The sequence below is a fragment of the Saimiri boliviensis genome, chromosome 2, assembly GCF_048565385.1.
Source record: "Saimiri boliviensis isolate mSaiBol1 chromosome 2, mSaiBol1.pri, whole genome shotgun sequence".
NCBI lineage: Eukaryota > Metazoa > Chordata > Mammalia > Primates > Cebidae > Saimiri > Saimiri boliviensis.
Window position 1 is genome coordinate 88310458 of NC_133450.1, and position 14174 is coordinate 88324631.

The following is a 14174-nucleotide window of genomic DNA, read 5'->3' on the forward strand; positions in this document are numbered from 1 at the left end:
TGTTTAACATTTTAGGATTACTTTTTCTTCTCTAGACCGGACAGACACAGGATATTTCCCTTGACAGAATATACCCTTCATTCTTGGAAAGGTCAGCCAGTTCTCTTTTCTAGTGGGTAGATTCCCACTTTGCATAAATGTAGATGCCAATGGTAACTGAAAATGTCCCTTTACCTTTTACTCTATAGAGTTGATCATCTGATTTACATGTATAATGCAAACAAATGGTGTTCAAGGGGGTCACTCCGTAAATTAACACATTCCTCATATTTAGAAAGACAGGCAAGTATTTTTTAAACCTCTGGATAAGATTCTGACTTAAATCTTACAAATTGCAGAAAGAAACTTTAAAGCTATCAGCTGTAAAATTCAGCCTTAAAACTGACACTCAAAAAGCATATGGTAAATTGCCAGACATCAAGAAGCCCTTTGAGTTAGAGCATCAGTTACCAAACTATTATTAGGCACATCTCACAATATAATTTCAAGTAATAAATACCTATTCTTTCTTTCCTTTTTTTTTTTAAAAAAAAAAAAAGACAGAGTCGCACTCTGTCACCCAGGGTGGAGTGCAGTCGTGTGATCTCAGCTCACTGCAACCTCCACCTCCCGAGTTCAAACAATTCTTATGCCTCAGCCTCCCTAGTAGCTGGGATTACAAGCGCACACCACCATGCCCAGCTAATTTTTGTATTTTTAGTAAAGACGGGGTTTGGCCATGTTGGCCAGGGTGGTCTCGAACTCCTGACCTCAGGTGATCTGTCCTCCTTGGGCTCCCCAAGTGCTGGGGTTATAGGTGTGAGCCACCGCACCCGGCCTATTCTTTCTTATAGCTGTTAACAATGAGAAGATCATTATTTTTGGCCAAACTAAAATGTGTGACAAGAGTGTCTGGTCATAAAATTACGTATGTATACACACTTATTTAAAATCTACAGATATTAATTGAACACATAGCAGATACTGACCACTCTGTTAAGCCCAAGGGACACAAAGATAATTTTTTTTTTTTTTTGAAACAGGGTCTTGCTCTGTAGTCTAGGCTAGAGTGCACTGGTGCACTCTCCGCTAACTGTAGCCTTGACTTCCTGGGCTCAAGCAATCCTCCTGCCTCAGTCTCCCAAGTAGCTGGAACTATAGGCATGTGCCAGCATGCACGGCTATTTTACAAATATTTGTTTGTAGATACTGGTCTCCCTATGTGGTCCAGGGTGTTCTTGAACTCCCAGCTTCAGCAATCCTCCCTTCTCAGCCTCCCAAAAGTGTTGGGACTACAAGTGTGAGCCACTACAGCCAGCCAAAGAAATTAAAGAATACCTAGTAGACAAAGCTATATAAATATCAACTATTCCGCAATGCATTTTTCTACCATCACCTTAACAATGTACTGTGGGAGCAGAGGAGCTGCAGCAATTAACAAGGTGGAATCGGAGAAGGCTTTGGATGGCAGATGCTACTTGTGTTGGCCTTTGATGGAGCCATAAGACTTTACAGGTGCAGAAGATGATGAAGGACATTCCAGGACAAACAAGATACGAAGGCACCGAGGTATGCCCCTGCATGGAGTCTCCTAGGAACAGATCACCGAGGATGGCAAAAACTGCCTGCATGGGAGAAGTCACGAAAAGACCAGTGGAAAGATGGAGACCAGGTGGTAGAAGGCCTTGAATGCCATACTTAGAATTTAGACTCCTCAGGCGATACAAAGCCTTAGAGGAGGTTGAATACGAAGATCCCCCCTGGCTCCTAAGGAGGCAGATTAAGAACATTCTGCTAGCAGTGGAATTCTAGAGAAGGCCACTGTTTTTCTTTTTCCTTCCTTTTCTTTTTTTGTTGGCTGGGGAACAGGAATTACTGAATGTCAGGCTGGTGTTTTCTAATATATCTCATCTCAGAGAACAGAATTTAGCCAAAACATTTTTAATCACAATCTTAGCACACAACGACGCTTGGTACAACTAGACAAGACGGGCTCTCTGCCCTCAAAGACAATGGTCCCTCTTACTGTTGGTGTTCTGTTAGCTTGACACTGCAAAGCCAAAGGGGCGCCGAGCCACACCTTGAGTTCTCTGCTCTGCAGATTTACTGCCTGACAAGCCTTAAAGTTAGAAAAAGATTTCAAGCTGAACCTGTCACTAACAACTTCATATGGTTTGTTGTTTCCTGTGTTGCTCGTTGAGAATGCCTGGCCACTGAGAAACCAAATCGGAGGCGGGTATTTCTGACAGGAGCCTCCCTGCCCTGTGCTTTATCATGCTTTATGTTAAATACATCACCACACCTAAGCCCTTGCAAGCCAAGAAGTTAAGGTTACGGTGTGGAAACAAAAAAACGGATGTTTCTCCCAACTGCCTATATTTACTTGAAGTTTTTGAATTTATACAGGCCATGGGTAGCAGAGAGTGTAGTTCGTTTTTTGTTTCTTTTTGTTTTTGAGACAGGGTCTCACTCTGTCACCCATGCTGGAGTGCAGTGGTGCGATCACAGGTCGTGGCAGCTTTAAACTCCTGGGCACAAGCAATCTTTCCACCTCAGCCTCCTGAGTAGCTGGGACTATTGGCATGCCCCGCCACACCCAGGTAATTTTCTTTTTCTTTTTTTGTAGCGATGTGGTTTCGCCGTGTGCCCACGCTGGTGCTCTTCCTGCCTCAGCCTCCCCAAGTGCTGAGTTTATAGGCGTGAGCCACTGTACCCAGTCCAGACAGTATGATTCTATTTATTTCTATTTTTATTATTTAATTCCTCGTCTTGACAGTCTCTTGCGGCAGGTAAGTGGTTAGTTTACAGATAGAAGAAATCTAGGACCTAAGAGATAAAATAATTGGCAATCATTGTTGTGCTAGAGTCAGGGGCAGAGTTTGCGACAGCATTGCTTCGCTGCTGCTCTCGGGAGAAGCCTGACAGCCTTGTTTCTGCTGCAGACTTAACTGTCCTCACTCCCTGTAGATCAGTTCGATTCCTGAGCCCGAATGACAAGCTGAACTACCAATAATGCCTTGCACAGTGTTTTAAGCAACATAATCAGCCGGAGAGGGACTTGTGTCAGTTAGACTTTGTCTCCTTAAAAATCAAGAGCAAGAGTGGTAAGAGAGAAGTTTTTAACAAGGAGGAAAACCCTAGACAGTTGTCTCTAAGATTCTTTACCACAGCTTCAAGGACAACCAGGAAAAGGGCTGCTATTTGAGGCAACTTCATTATAAAATCATTTTTAATAAGCAATCTTAACAAAGAGAGGGAATACTCTTGTGGAGAAACCCTCCAGGGACCCAGAGGCTGCCCAGTTAAGTTATTACGAAGTTTCACACAAGGGACCAAACAGCTATTTCATTGGCCTCGGGGGACAGAGTTTAGTTTTCACCTGTTCTCTAGAGGCACTGGTGTTATCCTGTCTACTAACAGCAGAGACTGGTAACAATCAATTACCCTGATGCCCCAACTTGGTGAGGGAAAAGTGAATTTTCAGTTTTGTCGACACAAAAAGACATGGTATAAGAGGAGAGATAAATTAACTCATTATGGTTCATTATACTGGAGACTAAGAACGCGCAGCCAATCAAAATGCCTCATCTGGACCTTGGTTTTCTTTCAGTAAAATGACAGAAACGTATTCTAAGGAAATTAAGAAAAATCCACAATGTGAAAAGGATGCTTAGTGGTCCTCTTACCGTAATTGTCCAGCTACATGAGGGAAATAATTCACTGTGCTGATGAAAAAGTAATAATCAGTGCAGTTGACTTTGCCTACCTAAGGAGTGAGCAAGGTTTGGAATTTGGGGTTTAAATTTTTATAAAGCTATTTGTAGCTGAGTTTAAAAGGGCTGGAAAGACAGAGGCTCCCACGGTAGCACAGTAGCCTTGAGCCAATTAGCAGCTTGAATGAAAGAAAGCAAGGAGAACCATTAGCTACAAAATTCAAAGTGCTTATGTATTTTTCAAGTTTCACTGAGCATTTCATACCTCAGATTTTAATGAAATGGCAAGAACGGGTCTTACAATTAGACCTTAAAACTGTGGAGTTAGAGAAAACGTCAACAACCTTTTTCTTTAATAATCAGAACAGCCTTCTCTTTTTGGACCAGATTTCTCCTTCTCAATAAGCATTTTTTTTAAAAAATGTAGTTGGTCACAGGAGCACACAGAGAAGAAGTCCTATCTAAGGATAAAAATTTCATCTGTGTTCAGACAAAAGACTGAAGCAGGGAACATCTGATTCACATAACCCTAACTCAATGACTGTGGCAGAAAAACATTGTTTATAGGTCACTGCTTTTTTTTTTTTCACATGCATTCTGTGGCTCCACATTGGTTATGACAGAAAGCCAAAACCTGCTCTCTGTTCTTCAGAGTCTCTCTTTTCCTTGTTAATACTCTACTCCAGTCAGACAGATCTACACACTCATCCCTGATCACACCTCATTCTTGCTGCACTTCTAGAGCAAGCTCGGCTCATCACACATGTTCCCAGATCATACAGCTTTTAAACACGTACTCTATTAGGTTGGTGCAAAAGCAATTGTGGTTTTTGCCATTGAAATGGCAAAATTTCATAGCCCTGCATTTTCCGGCAATTCTTTCATTACTGAAAGTTCCTCATATGTGTGTCCTTTCTCCTAGATACAGGCGAAACTGTTTGACAGGGAGGGATATAAGTTAGATGATCTATACCGCAATGTGCCTTATACAATGTTAGACACAGAGCAGGTGTTAAACAATACTAAGCTAAGAAAATCTGCCTGGCTCCCCGCCCTATCCTTCTGTAGGTATGGGCTGCAGTCTCCTTTCCAGGCTCTGTTCCTTAGACTCTGATATTACAAGTGTCTGAATTGCTCACCATATAATCTCCTTCCTCTTTCCCCTAAGAAGAAAATGTAAAATCAAAGATTTATGGATTAAGACCATTCCACTGAATCCAAACCTTAATCTAATATATCCTAGCATTTTTTTTCTCCTCAGTATGCCTTCGTCTTCTTTTTTCTTTTCTTTTCTTTGAGATGAAGTCTCACTCCATTGCCCAGGCTGGAGTGCCATGGTGTGATCTCAGCTCACTGCAACTTCCGCCTCCCAGGTTCAAGCGATTCTCCTGCCTCAGCCTCCCTAGTACCGGGGATTATGGGTGCATGCCATCATGCCTAGCTAATGTTTGTATTTTTAGTTAAGATGGGGTTTCACCATGTTGGCCACACTAGTCTCAAACTCCTAACCTTCAGTGATCCACCCATCTTGGCCTCCTAAAATGCTGGGATTACAGGTGTGAGACGGTGCACCCGGCCACTCCTCAATATGGCTTCTAATCGGTATCCTTGTCTATTAACTATTTAAGACATTCGGAGCTGGAGTTGATGCCTAGGTGACATACAAAATCAAGGAGGGAAAGAGCTATCACTCCTACATAGGAAAACATACTTTCCCAGAAGCGGAAGTGGATTGGGTGGAGAGCATTCCATTGTGAGGGATTTTGGCAGTCAGAGGAAAACAGTTAACTGAATAGCTTGGAAATGAAAACCTCTGTCATTATAATGTATAGATGTGGATGTCAATTATAATCCAAAGGGTCATGCAACTACAAATACACCAACTTCCTGGCCACAGAAATGATAAAAAAAAAATCAGTGTAAAAAATTTAGTGTAATTGATGAAGTTAATGTAGAATGATCACTTTCTTTTCATTTTAAATGCATTGGAATATCTGTTTCTTCTGTGTTTTTATTCCTTTGCATACAGATCCCAATAAAGAGAGAAGCTGATACAAGTGTAAATCCAGTCCTAAATTCAGGTATGCTTAAACATCCTCAAAATCTAGATGGTAACTTTCTTAGATATCCCTTTGATATATATACATGTATCTGTTTCCAGAGCATTCTGTTAGCATCCAGGGTTTTTTGGGTTTTGGATAGGTTTCTTTTTTTTTTTTTTTGAGATGGAGTTTCGCTCTTGTTACCCAGCCTGGAGTGCAATGGCGCGATCTCAGCTCACCGCAACCTCCGCCTCCTGGGTTCAGGCAATTCTCCTGCCTCAGCCTCTTGAGTAGCTGGGATTATAGGCACGCACCACCATGCCCAGCTAATTTTTTGTATTTTTAGTAGAGACGGGGTTTCACCATGTTGACCAGGATGGTCTCGATCTCTCGACCTCGTGATCCACCCGCCTCGGCCTCCCAAAGTGCTGGGATTACAGGCTTGAGCCACCGCGCCCAGCGGTTTTGGATAGGTTTCAAAGAAACTACTGTGTCCTGAATCATTGTAGTGCTTTGTGGTAATGAAAGTTATTAATGAATTACTAAGCTGGTCTAACAAAAAAGTATAAATTTATTACAAATGTCATTAATGTCTGTTAAAGGCTTTGTTTCTGTGAAAGATGGGTTTGTGCTACACAAAATATATATTACTATTAGAGCGGGGAACATAGCTATCCAAGAAACAGAAATAACCACTTTGAATAATTGTTTTATTATGGAATCAGTTGTGACATTGAGTAGATATCAGTTCTCTGATGCACTAAGTTGAATTGTTAAAAGGTAAGTAATGGTCATTTTAAAGTAAGAGACTTGGCTACGAGCAGTGGCTCACGCCTGTAATCCTAGCACTTTGGGAGGTTGAGGCAGGAGGATCTCCTGAACTCAAGAGTTCAAAGACCTGCCTGGGCAACATGGCAAGACCCCCCCACCCCCACACACACACCTCTCTTTCTCTCTCTTTTTTTTTTTTTTTTGAGACAGACTCTCACTCCATTGCTCAGGCTGGAGTGCAGTGGCGCAATCTCAGCTCACTGCAACCTCTGCCTCCTGGGTTCAAGTGATTCTCATGCCCCACCCTCCCAAGTAGCTGAGATTACAGATGTGTGCCACCACGCCTGGCTAATTTTTATATTTTTAGTAGAGACAGAGTTTCACCATGTTGGCCAGGCTGGTCTCAAACTCTCCTGACCTCAGGTGATCTGCCTGCCTTGGCCTCCCAAAGTGCTTGGATTACAGGGGTGAGCCACTGTGCCTGGCTGGCAAGATCCTGTCTCTACAAAAAATTAAAAAAAAAAAAAAATTGGGCCGGGCGCGGTGGCTCAAGCCTGTAATCCCAGTACTTTGGGAGGCCGAGGCGGGTGGATCACGAGGTCGAGAGATCGGGACCATCCTGGTCAACATGGTGAAACCCCGTCTCTACTAAAAATACTAAAAATTAGCTGGGCATGGTGGCTCGTGCCTGTAATACCAGCTACTCAGGAGGCTGAGGCAGGAGAATTGCCTGAACCCAGGAGGCGGAGGTTGCGGTGAGCCGAGATCACGCCATTGCACTCCAGCCTGGGTAACAAGAGCGAAACTCCGTCTCAAAAAAAAAAAAAAAAAAAAAAAAAATTAGCTGAGCATGATAGTGCACATCTGTGGTCCCAGCTACTGGGAAGCTGAGGCAGGAGGATCTCCTAAGACCAAGAGGCCGAGGCTGCAGTGAGCCATGCTCACGCCACTGCACTCCAGCTTGGGCAACAGAGCAAGTCCCTTTCTAAAAGAAAACAAATAAAGTCAGAAGGCTGTATAGTTTCCAGTAGACTACTTTGTTTAAATAATTTTTTTCACATAGTGGGAATAATATTCCCCTTTCTTATAATCAGTTCATTCTTCAAGCCTAGAAGCCTATGGAGGTAGCATAGTTGTAAGGTAAATGGAAACCTGGGTCAATTGTATGAATGACTATGTCGCACTTGGTTTTCTTCCTGGAACAACCACTTTGAAAAATGAAGCTCTTAATTTTAAAAGCATTGAAACTGTGGACTACCTTTAAATCCTGGCTCCACCACATGCTAGCTAATTGCAGGACCCTGGGCCTTGGTTTTTATCTGTAAAGTGGGGACAGGAGCAACACAGCACCTACCTCACAAAGTGCAGACAAGATAAATAAAGGAACACTTAGAAAGTGCTTAGGGAAGTACCTAGCACTAAGTGGTCCGTAAGTCTTAGTTAATGTTAATACTGGCGATTACAGTGTAGCTCTTATATGTGCACAAGGAGGCAATCTACTCTGTTGTGACTCTAGGCTCTGCCCAGCCGGGTTCGTTAACAAGGTTTTTCACTTTTCTAAGCTAAGTTACTTGTCTCTCACATACCTTTTCTTATTTAAAAAGTGGGTGCAGGCAGTACACAGCTCATGAAGCTGATGAGCAGATTCAATGAGATAATGCACAGAAAGCATCAAACATAATGCTTAGAACATTCAAATTGCTTGGTAGGTGGCGTTCCTGCTACTGCTACTGCTGCTACTGCAAGTAACGGCACTGCTGCTATTACTTCCGCCATTATTATTGTCAATATTAAACTAGGCATAATGCGAACTTATGTCATAGACAGCCAGCGCTTCTTTAAAGACAAATCCAATCATGTCTAACTAAGCATTTATCAGGTATGTAATAAGTCTATCAAGTCCACACCAATACCTGGTAGGCGAGGCATTTCTGTGTTCTCCCTGGTAGTAATTATGGATTTTAAAGAGCCGATCATCATCTTAACACACCCTTTGGAACCGATGTTATGAAGTGAAAACACAAATACTTCTTGTCCAAGCGCAATTCGTCAACCTCAAGTCTGCTAACCGGGCAAACCTGAATCAACCGGATGTTGGGATGGAAACGTTCTGCTAACTATTCAGTTTTTCTATGGAGTTCACAGGTCCTCACCATGAACTGTGAGCTTTAAGATGATGCAAATGTTCTTCTCTGGAAGAAGTGACTGGCAGGGCCAAGTGCAGTCCATTTATTTTTAATATGATGAGACAGAGAAATCCTGTTAAGCTTAGGAGGGCTTGGCTCTAACTGCGCAGGCTGACTCTAAACAAGGCAAATGTTTCCAGACAGTACAGAGAGACTTTTACTTCCTCAGACTGGCTGATCTTGAAGAAAATAAATAGATGTGACCCTACTGTGGGGCTGGGTTTTAGCACCCAGGGTTAAATTTCTGCCTTTGACTTTATTGCTATTTTATGCTCGATCACAACCCGAGAATTCTGGATGCTTTCCTCTAATTTTCTTTTCCTCACTCATACGTCCAGCTTAGTCTGTTTTCGGTTATGAGCTGACTTACGGAACTGGAACACCTGGCGTTTGTGTTTGCAGATTGTTTTATGTGACTATGTCCTTCCACCCCTCCCTAGCCTCCATCCTGTGGCCCTCCAGTCTTTATTTACAACTAGTCTGTAAACACCTGAAAGGTAAAACCCTATTGGCACAGAGTAGGTCCTCAACGCATAGTACTCTCTTAATTAGCCCTTTAAGACCTGTATTTTAGTCACGTCCCACTGCCAGCAAGCTTAATGTCTGGGATAGCGGGTGGCCTTGGTAAGCTAAGCAGTGAGTCTTGCACTTACTTTGTGAGTACTGGGTTATCCCTTTTTCGATGTGTCAATGGGCAGACAGGATCTGGGTGAAGGCCTACTCAAAGAACTTCAGTGCGGCTCTTCTCACATCTGTCCTAATGAAGCACCCTGCCAGCAGCTGAAATTATAACTGCCGTGAGTCACACTGTGAGTCACATAGGTTGCCACGGAAACCTACTAACTATATCACCAAAGCACCTTCCATTAGCTTTGCCAAGAATGGTTCCTGACTTTTCCTGGACTGTGAAAACGATGTGGATGAGCCCTAAGTTTGGGGTTGCTAAGAGTCTACAATAAAAAAGTGTGGCCTTAAGGAAAGGAAAAAAAAAAAAGAGAAAATAAGGTTATTCTAGTTTTTAGATCTCCTGAGTAAATGGCAACAATTGTGACAAATTGTTGGCTTCATTTTGTGATATCAACAGATGTCTAAGGAGAGGAGGTTGAGGCCTCAAAACTAATTTTCTCTAAGTCAAATTCAAAGCCAAGTCTCTGGGGTACAAAGTGAATACATTAACCTATTCCATTTTAAATGATTGCAATAAACACTTTTTTAAATGGATGCAAAAGATTAATTCTCAAACAAATATTCTGATTTGTGCTAAAATATTTTACTTCGGAGAACTAAGTCTTTTTATAAATAATACAGCGCTTTAATTCTATACCGTAGGCATTAGCCTGCTGCGATCAAACATTTGAAAATGGACTAGATTACCTTCTAAAGGCTATTAGTGTTAAATAAAAATATTTCAGAAGGTTCAGAAGCACGTCTTGTTTGGATTTTTATTAGGGAAAATTAACAACTCAAGTTGGGAGTAAACTGACACATTTTCCTGACTGCCTCCACTGAGTAACCTGTACTTTCCAGAAGCGTGGCTCTGTCCCTCAGTGTAGGGGAAAGCAGACAGGGTAGGCTAGGACAGAAGGAACAAGCACTGTGAACAAGGATGAGAACAGAAGGAAGCAGAAATGGTCCGATGCCTCCGGAAATGGTTCAGGGCCCTACCAGATATCTTTTCGGTCTGTGTTGTGGTGGCTGTCTGATATATGTCCTCTAAGGTTCGGACTACATGATGTCAAACTTCCCAGCAGCTGGAAAGAGCTTGAACGATTTGTTGCATCTTTTCACCTCCATAGTTATCCTCTTGTAACACTGTAGTAAATGCAGAACTGTCCAAGAAGAATTCGATTAAGAATTCAGGAGTGAATGACTAGTTGCCCTTGGCAAATAATAAAAACCAAGACAGCAGCTGATTCCAAGAAAATGATTCTTATCTGCATGGTGACTATTTCAGCAGGAAAGAGACCAGAACAAACTTGTGAAACACCAGAGCAAAGCGATCATGAAGGGGTCCAACCAAATACATGTGCTACATAATCACCATGAAAATTAAATTGAAATTCCACACCACAGTGTAAAATTGATCTAAGAGTAAAAACTCTCTCTGTCTGCACACCAGCAGCCAACAGCCACATTTCCTATCAACAATTGAAGAAAACCACAAACATAAGAATTCCTTGAACAATGTGAGTATGAGAACCACTAGATGTCCCAAAGCTTTGTCTTCTCCCACTGGCCAACTAAAGAAAAAAACACTTAAGGTACCCTTCTCAGGAACTCAGGAGAAACTGAGTTCTCCAGCTCTCAAAAGACTATGTTCATGGACTCCTCTGAAGCTAACAATCAAATTTCCTTTCATGGGAATTTCTGGTTCAAGACACCCAAAACATTTTTTTTTTAAATAAACGATACCTGTGCTTTCCAGATAACAAGGTGGACTAAAATATTATCTGGTGTCAGAACTATTCAGGTTCATTTTGCAGTACTTGCACCTCTGTCTGACGTACCTGTGAGCTGACACGCTGGTCTGATAATATATTCTGCAGCTGTACATATTAATTTGTATGTTGAACAATCTCTCCATGAGGGCAGTTAGGAAACCGAGATTGAAATTGCTAATGTCGGGTAACTTCAGCTGTCGTTGATTATGTAGTCAAGTCTTGACTAAGGTTTCCAGAACCCTGGCTAAAAACGGAAGTTTTGAGACAGTACAAAAATGAATTCATACACTTCACTGAGAGTGAAACTTCTTGAAGAACAGATGTCAAGATGATTTAAGAGAAGCCGGAATTTAACATCTTAAAAAAAATGTATAGGCAAGTTAGGACAGTTCAGATTTCAAGAAAAATTCGACAAATGCTAAAGAAGAAGTCATCTGGGTGACTGTTATTAGAGAAAAAACCGATTGATTGTCTTTCTCCTCACAAGTTGTGGGCCCTGTGGAGATGCTAAGATCAGAAGTATGATGGGCTGTCTGCTGAGCTGGGTGACAAAAACGATCTCCATGTTCAAGTAGCACGGAGGACTTCCACTAATATGTAACTTGGACAATTCAATTTCTCCTTGGCATGTATAAAGCTGTGTGTCAACTGTGTATTCAGGTGCTATTCTTTCCAGTGTGTCCTGGGGCCATTTTTATTCAGAGCCCTCTCCCCCAAATCATGAAAGTAAACATCAACCAAAACAATATGAGTTGTGATGTAAAACTTTCCGTCAATTAAATAAAAGGAGCTTTACGTCTTTCTACATTTACTTTAAGCTTTATGCCTGCTGATTTTCATAGTTAGAAAGGCACTCACAGTCCACCCTCTGTGGCTATATCTTGATTTTGCATGAAAGCCAGTATAGCTGATGAAATTCTTTAAGGCTCTGTGGAGAGACCCACCTGGTTCAAGCGTCTGTTATTAGAACACCAATTCTTCCTCTCTCGCCACCACTCTCATGCTGTCACCTAAGTCCTTCCATGAATTTAAACTCAACCACAGGTTATTATTTCTGCAATAGGCCAAGACAATTATTTTCAGGGATGACGGTTCCTCGAATGTCTGTCTACGGACTGTCTGTATACTAGCTGACATCTCAGTCTCTGTCGTATGTTATCTTCTTAGCTGAGATGTACTCTTCATGTCCACTTATCTCTGAGTCAAGTCATAATGCAAATAGCCAGTAGCTTTCTGTACATTGCCAGGTGGCCAGGAGTCCATACCCCAAACCACCATACACAGTAGGCACAATCATCAGCCCCTGTTGGGGAGAGGCCCAGGACTGAGCTAGCAGAAAGACTGAATTACTTACCACCTCTAGAGTGGGTCCCTCCGGGCCAGGGACGAGCTCATGGGCAAGGCTGTGCAAGGAAGCGCTCTGTACCATGCCTGCCCTGCGGATATACAGAGGACTTCAGTCTCCTGTACTGTCAATCTCTCAGTCATCATGAGCTCAATTATGCACCGACAACAGCAAGAACAAGAACAACAACAACGACAAAACAACCCCAAAAAAAGCTAAGGGTCACAGACTACCCTGATGGAGGGACAGCCAACTGGAACTGTGCATTGAGAGATGGAGGTGCCATCCTGATCACGTATCAGTACAGGCCTGACCTTTTCATTGCTCCTCAAGCAAACATTCCATTGAAGCCCATGAGAGAGCCACGTGGAGAGACTGCAGGACAGGGTCCTCAGAGTCAGGCAGCTTCTCATCCAATTTGATGTTTTTTGGTTATGCTTTTTTTTTTTTTTTTTTTTCATTTTTGTTTTCTACAAATACAGATAGACAGACAGACAAACCCAAGAGCGGATTTCAAGAATCAACTGAGGCACAAGATAAACCACTTTGATGTTACACAGATGTTTTCCCCTAAACGTTTCACATGAGATAAGCAAATTTAAAGTGTAATTACGAAAAATTAGGGGATACATCCTTGTTGTCCCTGTATTGTGCCATAAATATCTCCACTGCTTGCCTTAGAAGGATGCCCAAAGATATCTCATAGGTAGCACGTATCTGTGGTCTAAAATAGTCATCAAATTCTAATGACACCATTAATTCAAAGCCTAAATAATATGCTGGTCAAGTACAGTGAAAGTTGACTGCCTGCATCAATGATGTCTTGTTTCATCCTGAGGTTCAAGGGACAGTCAAACATCATTGCTCAGATTGCAAATCACAACACCTTACATTGACGTGAGTTTGTAACTTATGGTGTACTTCGAATGAAGGCAACTGATGAAAGCAGTTGAACCTGAGAAGTGGGATGAATACAGAGCATAAATCCAGCACACGTTTCCACATCAAGCTACCGATGCCATTTATCAAGGCCCTCGCAGGCCATGCCCGTGGTCGAGCGACAGCGCTTCTATTCCCAGTCAGCATCTCTGCTCCACAGACATGAGTACGAAACGGCCTAATTTGTGAACTAGTGGTGAGGAAAAGGAGATCAAAGTTTAAAAGAAATCAAGGTGATGTTTCCTAGAAACATACCAGCTCTTCTAAGAAGGATCTAAAATAAGGGTGATCAGTAAGTAATTGATCCTCCTGGCTAGATTTCATGATTTTTCTAAAGCTTCATGGCTTGAAACACTGGAATTCATCAGAGTATGTCTCTAGCCTCTCTCTTCAACACACACTCAGTACAAACAGGTGGAGATGTGCCACTTCCGACCACTACAGATTGAAAAAAAAAAAATGACCTCTGTTGACCATGGATCACAGCTGAAACATTAGTTTATACTTGGAGGGTCACAGCAGCCAGACATATGCGAATTCCAACTCTTCAGAAAACTTTGGACAGAAAAAAAATGCATTACTTACATGTATGTGTCTTCTTCGTTACTGAGATACCTGGAAGAGAAAAAACCAAGACATAGGTTACAAGGTGCCCCGTGTCTACTGCTTTGAATGTCCATCATTCCCAGTGTGTTCAGCAAAGCGTTTAGTTCAGATGGTGACGTGGAAGCAAGACCAGTTTTAATCTCGCACAGCAG

At 42.2% G+C, this 14174-nt stretch overlaps 1 protein-coding gene across 2 annotated transcripts in view; it reads right to left on the reverse strand.

Moving 5' to 3' along the window:
* RORA (RAR related orphan receptor A) overlaps positions 1-14174 on the reverse strand; it is a 739946-nt gene that overhangs the window by 174000 nt on the left and 551772 nt on the right. For both annotated transcript variants that reach the window (XM_074393852.1, XM_074393853.1), the window contains exon 2: positions 14002-14031. In XM_074393852.1, coding sequence (XP_074249953.1) covers positions 14002-14031 — 30 coding nt within the window. The remainder of the gene's footprint in view (positions 1-14001; positions 14032-14174) is intronic.